Source organism: Schistocerca piceifrons, chromosome 5 (genome assembly GCF_021461385.2).
Source record: "Schistocerca piceifrons isolate TAMUIC-IGC-003096 chromosome 5, iqSchPice1.1, whole genome shotgun sequence".
In the NCBI taxonomy this organism is placed as follows: Eukaryota; Metazoa; Arthropoda; class Insecta; order Orthoptera; family Acrididae; genus Schistocerca; species Schistocerca piceifrons.
In genome coordinates, this window is record NC_060142.1 from 254,500,552 (window position 1) to 254,516,248 (window position 15,697).

General features: G+C 41.4%; 1 protein-coding gene across 1 annotated transcript in view; it reads left to right on the forward strand.

Annotated features, from left to right (window-relative positions):
- Positions 1 to 8,271: 8,271 nt before the first annotated feature.
- The window catches only part of LOC124798920 (ejaculatory bulb-specific protein 3-like), a 35,172-nt gene continuing 27,746 nt past the window's right edge, over positions 8,272 to 15,697 (forward strand). The window contains exons 1-2 of the mRNA XM_047262452.1: positions 8,272 to 8,392; positions 15,055 to 15,251. Of these exons, the coding sequence (XP_047118408.1) occupies positions 8,272 to 8,392; positions 15,055 to 15,251 (318 nt within the window). The remainder of the gene's footprint in view (positions 8,393 to 15,054; positions 15,252 to 15,697) is intronic.

Consider the following 15,697-nt stretch of genomic DNA (forward strand, 5'->3'; position numbering starts at 1 on the left):
TGGTGATGTGTTTGAACAACCGAAAGTTTTAACGCAATTTTTCTATTTTGGTTTGGGTTAGTTACATTCATTGTTCAGACGTGATTAAATAAATTTACCAATTCACATGGCTTGCACTCAGAAGTTGCAGTTCTCCCAGTCCATTACCAATTTAATAATTAAATTTATGACACATAAATATTTGTTCTAAAAATATTTTCTAAAGATCATTGTGATTGTTGAGGAATGACTTTCAGTTTCAGTAATAGAGATTTTTAAAGGATAAATTACTTTCAATCATTTAGGAAGTCCGTCTCTTCACGAAAGAATTTCACATTTTCTGACTGTGTGTGTCGCCGCATTGCATTTCGGAGAACACCGTGAGATCGTAGCACGAGCTGCTTAGAATAGCTGCCCGTCCTTGCATTGCACTGCTCAAGGCTTTCCTTTCCTATTTAGCCTTCATGCTGCTGAGCTGCATATGTATGTTCAGCACTTCGAGCAATACCAACTTTTCGTTGCCATAGGTAAGCCATAAGAATTTGTCAGGGCCTGTTTTATATTCAAGGCAGAACACAATGAAACCATTTACAGTTAACTTTACATTTCAAAATTTGTTACCAGATCAATGGATATAAAATTCAGTTCATATTTCATATGTAGACCGCTTTATTTTGTCAGAGTGCAATGTTACATTCGCGGGTGAGTTACTCCGTGTCCAGAATTTTGCCAGTCAGACTGCGTACGAAAATTCACAAGGCATTTTTATGTAAGAATTTCATACTGTTAACTTGGTGTGTTGGAACTGCAAGTCACGTATTGTGACGTCACGCAATGTACCGCTGCTCACTACTCACAACACAGTTCCACAGGAAAGCTTACTTAGTTCACCGTTTTGGCCGTGTAATTATTTTGGTTGATGTTAATTAAAAATGTAGTTATACAATTCAGTTTCAGTTTTGTCGACTCATTTTATCAGGTGGCGTTCCCGTAACTACACCATTTGCATTATTCGGAATTAAAACATAGGTACACGAGTAATAAAGATTACCTGTTCAGTTTACTTCAGTTTTACTTCACAAGATTGAACTTTGGAAAAGATACAAACGTTAAATCATTAGATAAAAGCAGCAATGGCAGAAACAAAAGAAAAGTTCAAGTGCGGAATTAAAATTCAGGATTAAAGCATATCAATGATAAAATTTGCTGATAACATTGCTATCCTCAGTGAAAGTGAAGAGGTATTACAAAATCTGTTCGATGGAAAGAACAGTCTGATAAGTACAGAATATTGAATGAGAGAAAAGCGAAGAAAGGCGGAAGTTATTAGAAGTATCAAAAATTGGAGTAACGACAAACTTAACATCAGAACTGCATATCACGAAGCAGATCAAGTTGAGGAATTTGGCCACCTAGGCAGCAAACTACCCCATGACAGATGGAGCAAGGAGTACATAAAAAGCGGACTATCGCAGGGAAAACGAGAATTCCTATCCAAAACATGTCTGTTTATATTAGTCATAGCCCTTAATATAATGGAGGAATTTCTGAGAATGTGTGTTTGCATTGTATGGTAGTCGAACATGGACTATCTCAAAACCGGGAAAAATAGTCGAAGCATTTGAGATGTGGTGCTACGGAACAATTTTGGACATCAGATGGACTGATAAGGTAAGAAATGAGTAAGATTCCCAAATTCTCTGTGAAGTAAGGAGCACATGGAAAACCGTGATAAGGAAATGAGACAGTATTGTAGGAAATACGTTAAGACATCAGGGAATACGCTCTATGTACCGTAGGGGTAGGTCGTAAGTTCTACTCTGAGATTAAGAGGCCTGCACAGGAGAGAAATTCTCGATAGAGCACATCAAACCAGTTAGAAGACCGTACACACACACACACACACACACACACACACACACACACACACACACACACACACGCGCGCGCGGGCGCGCGCGCACGCAGACAAACAAACAAACAAACAATAAAATCAAAATGGACCAATTTGCACTAAGGGCGTCTAGCTGCCATCCTAATTCGTTAACTGTGAGAATACTTAAGACCGGCACATCGATAAATACTTTAAAAATCCATGTGTGTGTGTTCCACATCTTCTCCTGAACAATTGGACCAATGTAACCCAAACTTGGTGGACAATCGGTGTGAGGTAAGAACCGCCCTCTTAGCAAATGCGTGGGGTTGAAAAAGAAGAGTAGCCCGTGAAGCGTGAATTCTGAGAATTTATTCACTTACTATTTGAGGATGAGAGCCCTTAGCGACCTGCACCAAATTTTACACATAATTTAAAATCCTTACGAAATTTCCTCCCTGATAACCCGTACAAACCAATGAAAGGGAAAAAGAGTATCGGTTCTATCTTTCCCGCTGTTCGAGCAGATAAAGTACCGCATGAGGCTTGAAATTATAATTTATTGCTTCTTTACTACCAGCTGTGCTCGTGACACATTTTGGAGAAAGTATGCACATACACCACATAATGTGACTGCAAAATTATATCATCTTACGACAAATAGCTCAGGAGATATGACGTCATAAAATGTGAATTGCGTGAAAAACTACCTTATCGTGCATGACGTTAAAATTTATTACTTCGTTGTTACTAACTTCCGAGTCGCAACACATTTTGTAGACAGTATTCACATATGCTTCTGAATGTACCTACAAAATTATATCATTGCAAGACACATTAATTCAAGAGATATGACGTCATAAGCACTGAGCATACAGCCCAGCGGATATCCAAAATGGATACACAAAATCATGAAACTGAGTCACTGAAAAACGTCAGCACAACCAAAAGAAGAGCTAGGAGTAATAGATGTGAAGGCTACGGCCTTTCTCTTGTATTTGGGTAACGTTTCTTCGGGCGTATCAGAATAATGAAGAGGCATAAAGTTGACGTGACCATATTTTCATCGGCCAAGAGAGTTATTCTTCTGGGGTCACTGAAACGGGATCTACGTTTACGAACGGCAGTCGTATTTGAAATTCCTTATAATTTTACTCACTGCGATGACAAAAATCGTGGGACAACTATTAATGTTGTGTCAGATCTACTTTTGAACGGGGTAATGCAGCAGCTCGACGTGGCAAAGAATCAACAAGTCGTTGGAAGTTCCCTGCGGTAATACTAAACCATGCTGCCTCCATAATTGCGAATGTGTTGCCGGTATAGGATTTTGTGCACGAAACGATCTCTCAATTATGTCCCATTAATGTTCGATGGGATTCACGTCTCACCATCTGGATACAAAAATCATTTGCTCGAACTGTCCAGAATGTTCCTCAGACCACACGCTAACAATTGTGGGGCAGTAACATGAAATAGCTGTTCAGGAACATGGAGGCCATAAATGGCTGCAGATCATATTCAAGTGCCAGATCAGTTGGACTAGAAGACACAGTCCACTGCATTTAAACACAGCCCATACAATTATAGAGCCACTACCAACTAACATAGTACCTTGTTGACAACTTGGGTCGATTGCTTACTGTGGTCTGCGCCACACTCTAACCCTATTGCCAGCTCTTACGAACTGAAGTCGGGGCTCATGTGATCACGGCACGGTTTTCTATTAGTCTCGTGTCGAACCGATATGATCGCGAGCCCAGTAGAGGCGCTGCTGGCGATGTCATGCTGTTAGCAACGGCACTCGCATCGCTCCTGAGCTGCCATAACCCATTAACGTCAAATTTCCCCGCACTGTACCATCAGATACGTTCATCGAACGTCCCACATTTATTCATGCGTTTATTTCACCCAGTGTTGCCTGTCTGTCACCGCAGACAACTCTACGCGAAGGCCAATGCTCTCGTTCGTCAGGTAAGAGCAGTCGGTCATTGCATTGTCGTCAGCCACTGCTGTGTCCATAGTGAGAGATAATGCCTGAAATGTGCTATTGTCGACACATTATTGACACTGTGGCTTTCGGAATATTTAATTCCCTAACGGTATCCGAAACGAGAAGTCCCAAGCGTCTGGCTCCAACTATCATTCCGCATTCAAAGTATGTTCATTCCCATCTTGTGGCCAAAATTACGTCGGAAACCTTTGCACAAGAGTCGCCTGAGAACAAATGACAGCTCCGCAAACGCACTGTCCTTTTATGCCTTGTGTATGCGGTATTACCGTGATATGTATATGTGCATATCGCTCTCCCATGACTTTTGTGACCTCATTGTGTAACATACACAGGGAGAACAATCTGTACTGTGCAGGGACACTGCTTCGAACTTCAGTGACACACCCGCATTTTACAGCCCAAGAAATCATCAGGTGGTGAATATCGTATTTCCATTGGCCATTTCACGATTCTAGGGGAATTCAAGATGCTAGCCACAACCTCATCCTGCCAAATTTAGTGGACAAGGAAGCTGTGAAAATGTAACAGCCAGACAATGTAATCTAGCGAGACGAAGTTTTCCAACACAACAAATCACGGAAACCACTAGTTTCGAGGCTGCGCTCTCAAAAATATTATTGTTCTGAACCTTCACTTTATGGCACTGCAACCCATGCCACTTATTATAATAATACTAATCACATTATTCGTGAGCAGTGTGAAGTTTCTGTCTCTGTGAATGCTTTGTTTTGCTCTTGGACGTATAAAGATTTATCTACGTTTGACGCTCTTGTTGGCATCACTGTTATCTCCGAATCTCCGACACACGCGCATTTATTCCACAGTATTGTACGTAGTGGTTTAAATTACTTACTTCAACGACTCACCTTTATGATGGAAGTAAGGGTTTCAGCCAAAATATGGGGGGAAAACTAGCACAATCCAAGATGCATGTCTAAAAGGTGTTGGTAGACACTATTTTATTTTTTGATCTCAATTAGCGGATAATTACAGTCGTTTTAGAATTAAAATTAAAAATCAGTTTTACGTAATTATCAAAACGTCAGTGATATATTTCAGTGACTCACCTAGATGCGGCAGTTGCTTTAATTTAAAACTCATTTGAGAACAGGTAACGAGCATACTGCAGTAACTCAGTAGCAGTAGCTTTCTATGTAACTGACAAATCGAGAAAGCTGTGCCGGCCGCTGTGGCCGAGCAGTTCTGGGCGCTTCAGTCCGTGGCTGCGTGTGATGTCCTTAGGTTGGTTAGGTTTCAGTAGTTCTAAGTCTAGGGGACTGATAACCTCAGATGTTAAGTCCCATACTGCTCAGAGCCATTTGAGAAAGCTGTCAAATAGAACTAGAATAGCCGGAATTTGTGTAGCGCACTGATCTCATTCCCATCATACCACTGGATCATCCTTGTGTGTGCCATCATATTGCGACATCCAAAATACGCTGCACGTGCATGCTTTTCAGCTAACTAATGTGACCGCCTCCATGGCCGAATAGTCAGCAGACGCGCTGTTGTTTTCCGCCCGCAGAGTGCGAGCGCTCGCTGTTGTTTACTTTCAGCAGGCGTCACTTACGTGTCGCTTACGTGTACTAGAATCATGCCCAACCGTTTTCGAAAATCAACACTACAATTCACCTTCTGCAATGACTACTCCCAACGAAAGACCTTGGCAATGCAACGCTTCCAATGCAACGTTGCTAACAGCCCATTTTGGGCATTCATTTGTCCATCTTAAGCAGTACGGTGTATTTCAAAGTCGTCAATGACGCGGTGTGCGAAAGAATGCTGCGTGACACGAAACGTGGACTACGCTTGTCGGTGCAGTCACTGTCAACCACGCAGGCTTCGGCATGCACACCACACGAATTTTCGAACTCCCATTCGAGCTCCCGGCGGAAGACGTTATCGCGGCTTCCCGCCCCTATCGTAATGTACATGGCCACACTGCCGAACGCTGGGCACAATTCCAAACGTACCCCGATCTTAACGGTATACGGCAAATCACCAACAATCTCCATCGTCAAGTGCCATCCTGTCTGCAAATCAGTGGGTGCCGCGCGGTAGTCATACACAACGGCCAACCAAATATCTGTTCCGGGTGCGGCAAAGAAGACCACTTCAGGTCTGAATGTCTTCAGCGACGAATCACCCAACTGCCAGCCCCTACCGTGGCTCCTCTGACTCGGGCGACGGTTTTGCCGATCACCTACGCATCGGAGCTTTCTTCTCCTACCTCCGAAAGCCATCCGTCGGACTTGTCACGACCACCTTTCGAGATGCCACGGATACTGCCATGGTTGACGCGTCACGCTCACAACCTGACGTTACTCCGGCACCATTACCAACACCGATGACTTGCGATCCCCAAAAAGCCGATGATATGGGCGTTCCATCACATATCGTCCCCGCTACGGTCTTCCTCCCAGACCGCCGCGATTCTCTCCCGTCTTCCACAACAGAGCGACGACCACGTAGACAACGTCTATCTAGGTGCAAGAGCAGGCGCCGTACTTGAAACGTCCGCTAAATCACGCAGGGCTAACAAGTAATTAGGGTTGTGGAAAGGGCCAAGGGAGTTGTGGTCGGATTCATTTCACAATTGTAATTTATTATCATTTAGTCCACAAATACACTTTTCAAAGAATTAAATTTGCTTCGCGGCTGAAGGCCTCCAAGTAGGTGCTTTAGAATAAATACAATTTTGAAAAGACATGACACACAGTTATATTTAGGAATAAGATTAATCGTATTCATTTATGAGATCAGCATGCGGAGCGGCTGAAGGCCGCCGGATTAAATCTTCAAAATGCCAAATATACTATGAGAGAGCTAGTTGACAAATAAACTTGTACTACTGTAGTAGGCATGGACTTCCTGTCTATCTTGGCCACAATAATGCGTTCACTATGTTGTTTGTAGTAGCTTACCCGCATTCCTATTTCTTTATTCATTATTAAACCTACTCCTGCATTACCCCTAATTGAATTTGTATTTATAACCCTGTATTCACCTGACCAAATTCTTGTTCTTCCTGCCACCGAACTTCACTAATTCCCACTATATCTAACTTTAACCTATCCATTTCCCTTTTTAAATTTTCTAACCTACCTGCCCGATTAAGGGATCTGACATTCCACGCTCCGATCCGTAGAACGCCAGTTTTCTTTCTCCTGATAAAGACGTCCTCTTCAATAGTCCCCGCCCGGTGATCCAAATGGGGGACTATTTTACCTCCGGAATATTTTACCCAAGAGGACGCCAGCATCATTTAATCATACAGTAAGGCTGCATGCCCTCGGGAAAAATTACGGCTGTAGTATCCCCTTGCTTTCAGCCGTTCGCAGTACCAGCACAGCAAGGCCGTTTTGGTTAGTGTTAGAAGGCAGATCTGTCAATCATCCAGACTGTTGCCCCTGCAGCTACTGAAAAGGCTGCAGCCCCTCTTCAGGAACCACACGTTTGTCTGGCCTCTCAACAGATACCTCTCCGTTGTAGTTGCAACTACGGTACGGCCCTCTGTATCGCTGAGGCACGCAAGCCTCCCCACCAACGGCAAGATCCATCGTTCATGGGGAGGGGGGGGGGATGTTAATATGTACAAATATTGGACATGATGGGGTTTCCACCTAAAAAGTGTGGACAGGAGGGTTTCTACATCAAATGAATTGCAACGAATGGTCTGTTAGTGCGATTTATTAGTGTACTGATAACAAACTGGAGTACGATATGTACTCCAATATAGGCATGATACAGCCTCCAACGAAACATTCTACAACTTATACATATTCACTGTCATCACCATAGTAGGCATTTCTTTGTGTGGGAAGTCCAAAAATCTAGGCATAAAACTCTCTCGCTTGAGTTTCTTCAGGCAGGTAAGGCAGAAATTTTCTCTTGACTGATAGAGACATATTCATTGCAGAACATTAAAGTAGGGTAGGCAGCTGTAAATAGTTTTGAGATATTGAATATTGATACTGCCAACCCATCAATGAAGGGTTCTGCTGCCGCTATACCTGCCACGTTTGACATTAATAGAAATTAGTTTTACTATGCCAAAAGTTCGTCTCTCTTGAATGCTGGCACATTGGTTCCTGTGGCTTCTTCGGGTAGAACAAGCATTTTATAGTACTGAGGCCACCACTCATGTATGTTCTTAATGTCACAGGTTTCAACCACTTTCACTTGAAACTTACTTTAAACTATGCACTATAGAGTAAGTTCTGTATATTCTTTAAGAAGGGGTAGATATGGTCAATGACATTAATCTTTCACTTGACCATGCTGAATTTCCTATCACCTCCTAGGTATGAGTGGTCCCGTTACTGTTTCAGTCACCCTACATCCACCAACATAAGTAAGACACCAATAAGTCTGTTATTTTTGTGCTATATCCGTCTGCGAAGACATGCAGATACTTCACTTTGCTGCTGACTTCCTCTTCAACACAATGAAGAAGAAACGAGAATTGCTCAATAGGTCCTTTCCTCAAAGAACCTTCGTGGTAAAGGTCGATTCTGAAAGTGTTGGTTTTAAGACAATGGACGCTAAAATCATTCACTGATAGTTTGCGTAGATACATGGTTTGTTGCACTGTACTTACAGGAAGTGTTAATATCTGCATGAAACAAACTTTAAGCTAGCTACAGCGTCATTAGTGTTTGCTAGTTCTTCAACTTCTTATCGTATGGAATGACACTCCTTAGTCTGGCATTTATGTACGCTCAGTTCCCTTGCAGCAGCTCTTTCGGTGTTGATGCTGAGATGAGGCCCTATGATTTTGAAGTTCAAACCTTCAAAAACACAAAAGATGTCAATCTGGTGTTTCCCAAATTTCAAATCAAAGCTTTCATGGAAGACCTTCATGTAAAACCAGAATATTACAGACTCATATGATTCATTGTTCTGGGGACTTAACTCTGGATGCATTTGCAGAAATAGTTGCCCAATTGTTTCGACGTTTAGGCTTGGGCTAAGATAATTGTATTCGCTGTTAGAATATGTCTTATAAACTGGATACTTCTTCACGAATTACTGAACCAGCTAAACATGTCTGACTGATGTAGCATTTCCTGATGTTGATCTGGCTGTTCTGTCTAGTGGTGATGCAGTAAGAGCCGAAAGTATTCTAATTCTTTTCACTCGTATCACCACTCACACCGAAAGTAGAAGGAAACGCATTTTTCCATACCTTTTTTCTTCCACTTGAATCGTTTGACCAACATACATTATAAATTTCCTATTGCTCTTCATCTGAAAAATGTTCAAGTCACCTCATGTGATATCTCTAAAAGTATAAAACAGTGATGACAATAATTCTAGATTCCTAGCAAGTCAAAGGTACAATACAACCTTAAAACTCTTTGTATTGTCATTTAAAGGTTATTAAATGAAACCAAAATAAACAGTACACAGTAACAACATTAAATACATGGGCATTAAATTGACTGTATAGGTGTTAACATTCTTAACTGCATTGTAATCCATGAACTTTGGGGAAAACATAGTTATCCTAATAGTTTGGGAATTTTTTGTTTTTCAGTCTTACTTTCTTTATAAAATCACCATTTTGTCTGATGCGAACGCCTTTCCTTCGCTTTTTTGGTGGTTCTAGATCACCCATATGAGAAATTCTTTAATAGTGCAGGGGTAATACTTAAACAATGTAATAGTGCACTGGAAACAGAGTATAATGTTAGTTGCACTACGCTCATATAACGTTAATCTATATCATTGACTGACAGCTGTTTAGCTGTTACGAACAACTACCTTTAGAAAACAAAGTAAACTACCAAGGAAACTAACGAGAAATCGAAAAGAATGATATGTTGTTGATGTTGTGGTCTTCAGTCCACACACTGGTTAGATGCAGCTCTCCATGTTACTCTATCCTGTTCAAGCATCTTCACCTCCCAGTACCTACTGAAAGACTGAGATATCCACTCACTAAGTACTCTTCTAACAAAAAGAAAATGAATTTCACATCTTATTACTTGGGAACTATTATACGGACATTAGGTATCTCTGTCTCAATCAATGTCGTTACATTCAAAGATATATATTCCGCCATTATCTCATTTTGGAAGAAATGTGAGGGCCGGCGGTTGTGGCCGAGCGGTTGTAGGCGCTTCAGTCTGGCACCGCGCGACCGCTATGGTCACAGGTTCGAATCCTGCCTCGGGCATGGATGTGTGTGATGTCCTTAGGTTAGTTACGTTTAAGTACTAAGTTCTAGGGGACTGATGACCTCAGATATTAAGTGCCATAGTGCTCAGAGGCATTTGAACCATTTGAAGAAATGTGAAGATTTGGAATTCCCGTTGTTATCTATTCCATTAAGATAACGTTTTACAGCGCTTACGTTTCTTCTTTTGGTTTAATATAAAGAACAATTGACAGTTAGCATAATCACTATATTTTCTGTCTTTCTGGGTCGACTTCAGCAATCGATCATGCCTCTATCGATAATATACATCCGCAGGCTCCTGACGAGCTACACAGATCTCAAGGTAATCAGCGAGAACGAAACTAGACTTACTGCAAAAATATGAAACAGAATGAGACTGGAAAATAAACGATATTTAAAATTTTTAAATCAGCAAATCATTGCTCAAATCAGAAGATTCTCATTGCAGGGCTTGTGGCGGACGGAAGGTTTTACTTCAAATACTGGAGTAACGGATGATATCTGGATGATAACTTACACTTTTATTTGGGGTATACGCAAAGTATGATGTGGTTTATATCTTCTGTTAACATCCCATCTAATCCCGAAAGATGTAATGAATAGCTTCCTGCTTAAAATGAGATACCTTTTGGGCTTTTCTTTAAGTTTTTCGCACTCTGAATGCCTACAAACAAGTTTCAAGGGAATCATCTCCGGTTTCTCTTTCTGGGAATCCAGTTTTCTTCGCTATTCATATCATCACCTTCCTTTGGTTCAAATGCCTCTGAGCACTATGGGACTTAACATCTGAGGTCATCAGTTCCCTTGAACTTAGAACTGCTTAAACCTAAGTAACCTAAGGACATCACACACATCCATGCCCGAGACGGGTTTCGAACCTGCGACCGTAGGGGTCGCGTGGTTCCGGACTGAAGCGCCTAGAACCGCTCGGCCACACCGGCCGGCCACCTTCCTTTCGCCATCTCCAGGTCATTTGCCAAACGAAACTCTTCATTTCATATAAGAGATGTATCAATTCAAAGTACAATCGCTAGCAGGCATTAGCATGGATCTCAAAGCATCTTTAGCGATCTGTTACCAACAACATGGACGACATACAGACTGAAGTTCAAATGTTATGTCCTCCGATCAAACAACAAAATTTTACGAGACCGAACTACAAATAGTTATGGGCACTATATATTCAACAGATCTAAGCAACATAACGTAGAAGGTTTTTCATAATATGAAGTAAAATGACACAACCGGTAACAAACGTTTCAACAATTTTTAAGAAGCTACTCGGAGTAATTAAAATTATCATAATTGGCGGCTAGAATACGAACTCTTTATAATTCACTAATTATCGTAGTGTTCATTTTATGTAGATGCACTTCAAACACATGAGCATATCAAACCTCTGTGTCTGTTGTAATTGAATCAAAACACTGGTACGTGATAAAACAGTTCATTGTTGCTCCAAAGGATGTTTGATTAAACTAAACCTAAGGAAGACTATTCGAATTCTGTACAACAGTTAAGTTCCTTCTTTCTTCTCATACATTCTCCAAAGACAGAGAAAGAGACGTGTTGCCACTATCTGAAGCGTCATTTCCGTTACAGTCACTGAAGTCAATCACTCGCAATTTTAAGGGCGGTATGATACGCAATATTCATTATACAACGCTGATAAAAACGTCCAGCCTGCTAAATTAGGTGTATATTAAATATATGTGTGGATTTGACATCTGTTATCACTGCTACTTGTCATTACAAAGAACACTGTTCGTCATGAAAATTTGAATACAAGAGAGGACTGTAAATGAAATGCTATTAATTGTGTATATAGTAGGATGAAAAAATTATTAAATTTGAGAAAGATCTGTTGCGTAGACCGTAGGAAATCTATTGCGAGATCTCTCACGTTTGGCTGCAAGAGCATCGAGTCGAACTGAGCTTATAGCAGTTGTTGCAACGTCATCTGATACTGGTTCAACTCTATCATCTTAGCAGCTGGCGAACTGTTTCTTCAGCAACTGGCCAGATGTGGTCAATGAGTCGCGTATCTGAATAACGTGCCGACCACTGCAAGATACTATACTGGTCAGGACAGCCGGGTAACAAGCATTCTTCAGTTATTGTGTTGAAAGATAAATACATGTCGAAAAAAGGACACAGCAAGAAATGTAATGACTCGGCTCTGATTACTGGCTACGTTCAACAGAATTAACCATCTTGCGTATCAAATGGATCCTGCGCCATAAAACCATCTGCAGAATTCATTCTGTTAACGTTCGTTTTCCTCGGTGTCTTGAAATCGGACACATGAATGGAGACGCTGCATAAAGGAGTGGCACCCAACTGGAATGACGACACGGTTACAGACTTGTCTCTGCCTGCTGCTGCGTCAAAGGAAACAGCAGTGGTGGTCCCCATGCTGAGAGCATAGTGTGCCACTGACGTCACTGCACTGTCTTTATAAGTCTTGTTACAAAGAAGATCATTCTAGACCAAAAGAAGGAGACGCCCTTCTGCAATCCTGCATGACCAAGAAAACAAGACATCATTACTCCTGATGCTAGATGCTTGCAAATGTTGAGATCCTGTTCGACGTTACGGCCGACATGACCTTATCCATTCGTTATACGCATGGGAATAGTGAGACACCAAAACATCGCGAGATGAAATGTCATGGAACGAAACTGCAGTGTCAGTAGCCCACGATACCGCCGGTGTCCAATTTTGATACGTAGAATTTTCTTCTTCTTACTGTCGGCATAACATGTTCTTCTCAGAAAGAAAAATATATCCATTAGGGATTTCTGTATGACAAACGTTTTGAATAATCTATCGTTACATTCAGAATCCCGGTGACCTTTGTCTTACCCACTTTGTGCAGTTACGCTGAAATGCCAATCTCTTGCATATCCAAGCGCGTGATGCCAATTTGACGGTTGACTTCATGGTGTTCCAGCTTCAACGGTCAGCAGTGTATTCATGACGAAGGGGAACACTATGTTTCGGATTGTCATTTGTAAACCCATATGGTGTTTTTAAGATGTGTCCGGTGTATGCGTGGCAGCTTAATGCTACTTATACAATGGACTTGTCACGCCGACAAATGATTAAAACCCCCCTGACATTGAAAGTCCACTCCTAGGAATTTCCATAAAATTACGAATCGAATTGTAGATTTTCTTCACTTCAGCTTAGCACATCAGACCAAACATTCCCCTCTGAATGCTACTTATAATGAACCTTAACTTGGATACCCTAAACTCTTTATCAAAACACACGAATAGAGAAAAATAGCTGTATAAACACGAATACACAACATCGGATTCTGCCCCACATGTAATATCGAGATTAGCAATACATAGCATTGAGTTTTTTTAGACTGCTAAATCCGTTATTAGATGGAAACAAGGATTACGTATTAAACAACTTTTACCAAATAAACGTCGCCAAACAGCCGTATATTTTCAGATGTTATTTGATTTAGTCAACTAGGTTAGGTGTATCATTACTGCTATCTTCAGGACCCCATGCACTCCATGTATACAGATTGGGCAACTGGGACTCAAAACCGGTGGATACTGCTTAGCACTGAGGAACAGAATACCTTCACCCTCACTGCGTCTTTCAGAAAACGTTCAGTGAGGAAGCAAATGGAACTCATCACACTTACAGTGAGTGTTTCTATGTCTGTCGGACTGCAGCGCACGTATCATACACTGATGTACGGACAGCAGAAGTACTGCACCGCTTATCTCCTCAATGGGGCAATAGCCACTGTGCAGATAACGTACATAGTTTGGATGCAATTCCATGGCTGTACAGTGGATGCAATATGCCATCTGCTAACTTCTAAGACTGAAATTCCCTCAGTACAAGTCAAAACACAAGTGAATATTTCTGTTTACTCCCTAGAAATAAACAGTGACTCGAGTCACGTGTTCTCAAGAAAAAATGCAATTTAGAGAAGTAAGACTCCAGAGAGAGCTAAGGAGTCATCACTCAAATAAACACAATAAGAACTCACTTGCTGACAATCGACTTCATGTGCTCCTCGTCACGAACTGAAGAGTTCTCAAAATCTAACCATCAGATTCACTTCTGTGGCTCTCACCAGGAAACTCTCTTGCTTATATCTCACAGGGAAATCTCTTTCATCTATATTGATAGGGATGTGCTCTTGGTCAATGCCTGGAGGAAGGCCTTGTACACACCACACTCTGTCCATACAGGACACGAGGCGCCTGTGCTTCCACTCTGGTGGCGAATCGGAGTGACCGTCACAAAAGCATTATTTTCCACTACATGTGTCATGAATTTGGAGCCAGTCACCTGCAGATCATGCTCCCTCCGGATTTTAAGCTTCCATTTCCCCTCCTAAAATCTTAAAACTTTGCCAAACAGAAACATCTCTAGACCTTTCAGCGTTAAGTGTGCCTCAAAATTTCCTATGAGACGATTCCTCAGAGGTCAACTCGTGACAATCATTTATGATTCCCAGCATTTCTCCGCAATAAATGTGTGTCCTTTCGCCTTCTTCCACCTACGACGATCTTCCTCTAGGTACGCAATTCTGAAATATTATTCGCCCCGCAGAGAATAAATTACCACATGTACTGGCGACTCTGCGTAGCATCATAGAATACGACTGTCATGCCCTTTTCTCTCTCATGGCAATAAACGTCAACCCATGCTGAAAATGTCAATACTTTTTAGCTAAAGAACTTTAGCTAAAGGGCTGATAACGGTTCTAGAGAACGCGTGATCCACTTCGCATTTTCTTTCAGTGCTGAGACCTAAGTAATTCCAAATCATGGAGTACTCTATTTATGGTTAGTCCTCGGTGCTAGTGAGTTTCAGCCAACGAAATGATTAATAATCCGATAGTGCACTGTAAATATAAATCTTCAATAATATTAAACGTAAGGTGGCTAAATCTTGCCGCCTTAACACTCTATGCATTGTTTCCAATGAAACTTTTTCTCATGATTTTCTGTCACATTGCTACAGGCAGGCTGCCAAAACTGTTCGCAACAGGATACGTGGACTGCGCGCCTACCCAGTTGGAGAGGGCTACCAAGAGCCTGAAGCACATCACAGACAAGTACCCTGCAGAGTGGGCCAAACTGAAGGCCAAGTTCGACCCAACGGGCGAGTACACGAAGCAGCACGCTGAGACCTGGAAGCAGCATGGCGTCAATATATGGGTGCCACACCAGTCCGAGTCATGCGTCAACTTCATCCAATTTGTTCAATCAACGGAATTTCTTAGCTCACACCTGTTCACAATGTTATTATATGTACGATAAGAAATCAAAGTTTATGGCTAAATTTGTGTTTCATAGTATAGGGGGGGGGGTTGTATCTTAATTTCCTGCTTCAAAATTTGAATCATTCTCCAAGTCGAATTTTTCTACAATTGTGTTTGAATCATCATGTGTAAAAGTGGTTCCAAACTAGGCAGTAATCAACCCCCTGAAATCTAAAATAATATTTTCTGAGGATTAAAAGCAGATAAGTTCAATTATGTTTCGTCTTTGATACTAAACTGGTTTTTAAGTATCATTACTATATCACTTCAACATAACATTGTAATAATGACTGCATAAGTTACCAACAATTATAGTTGTCCTTCAGATACCAACATCAATAT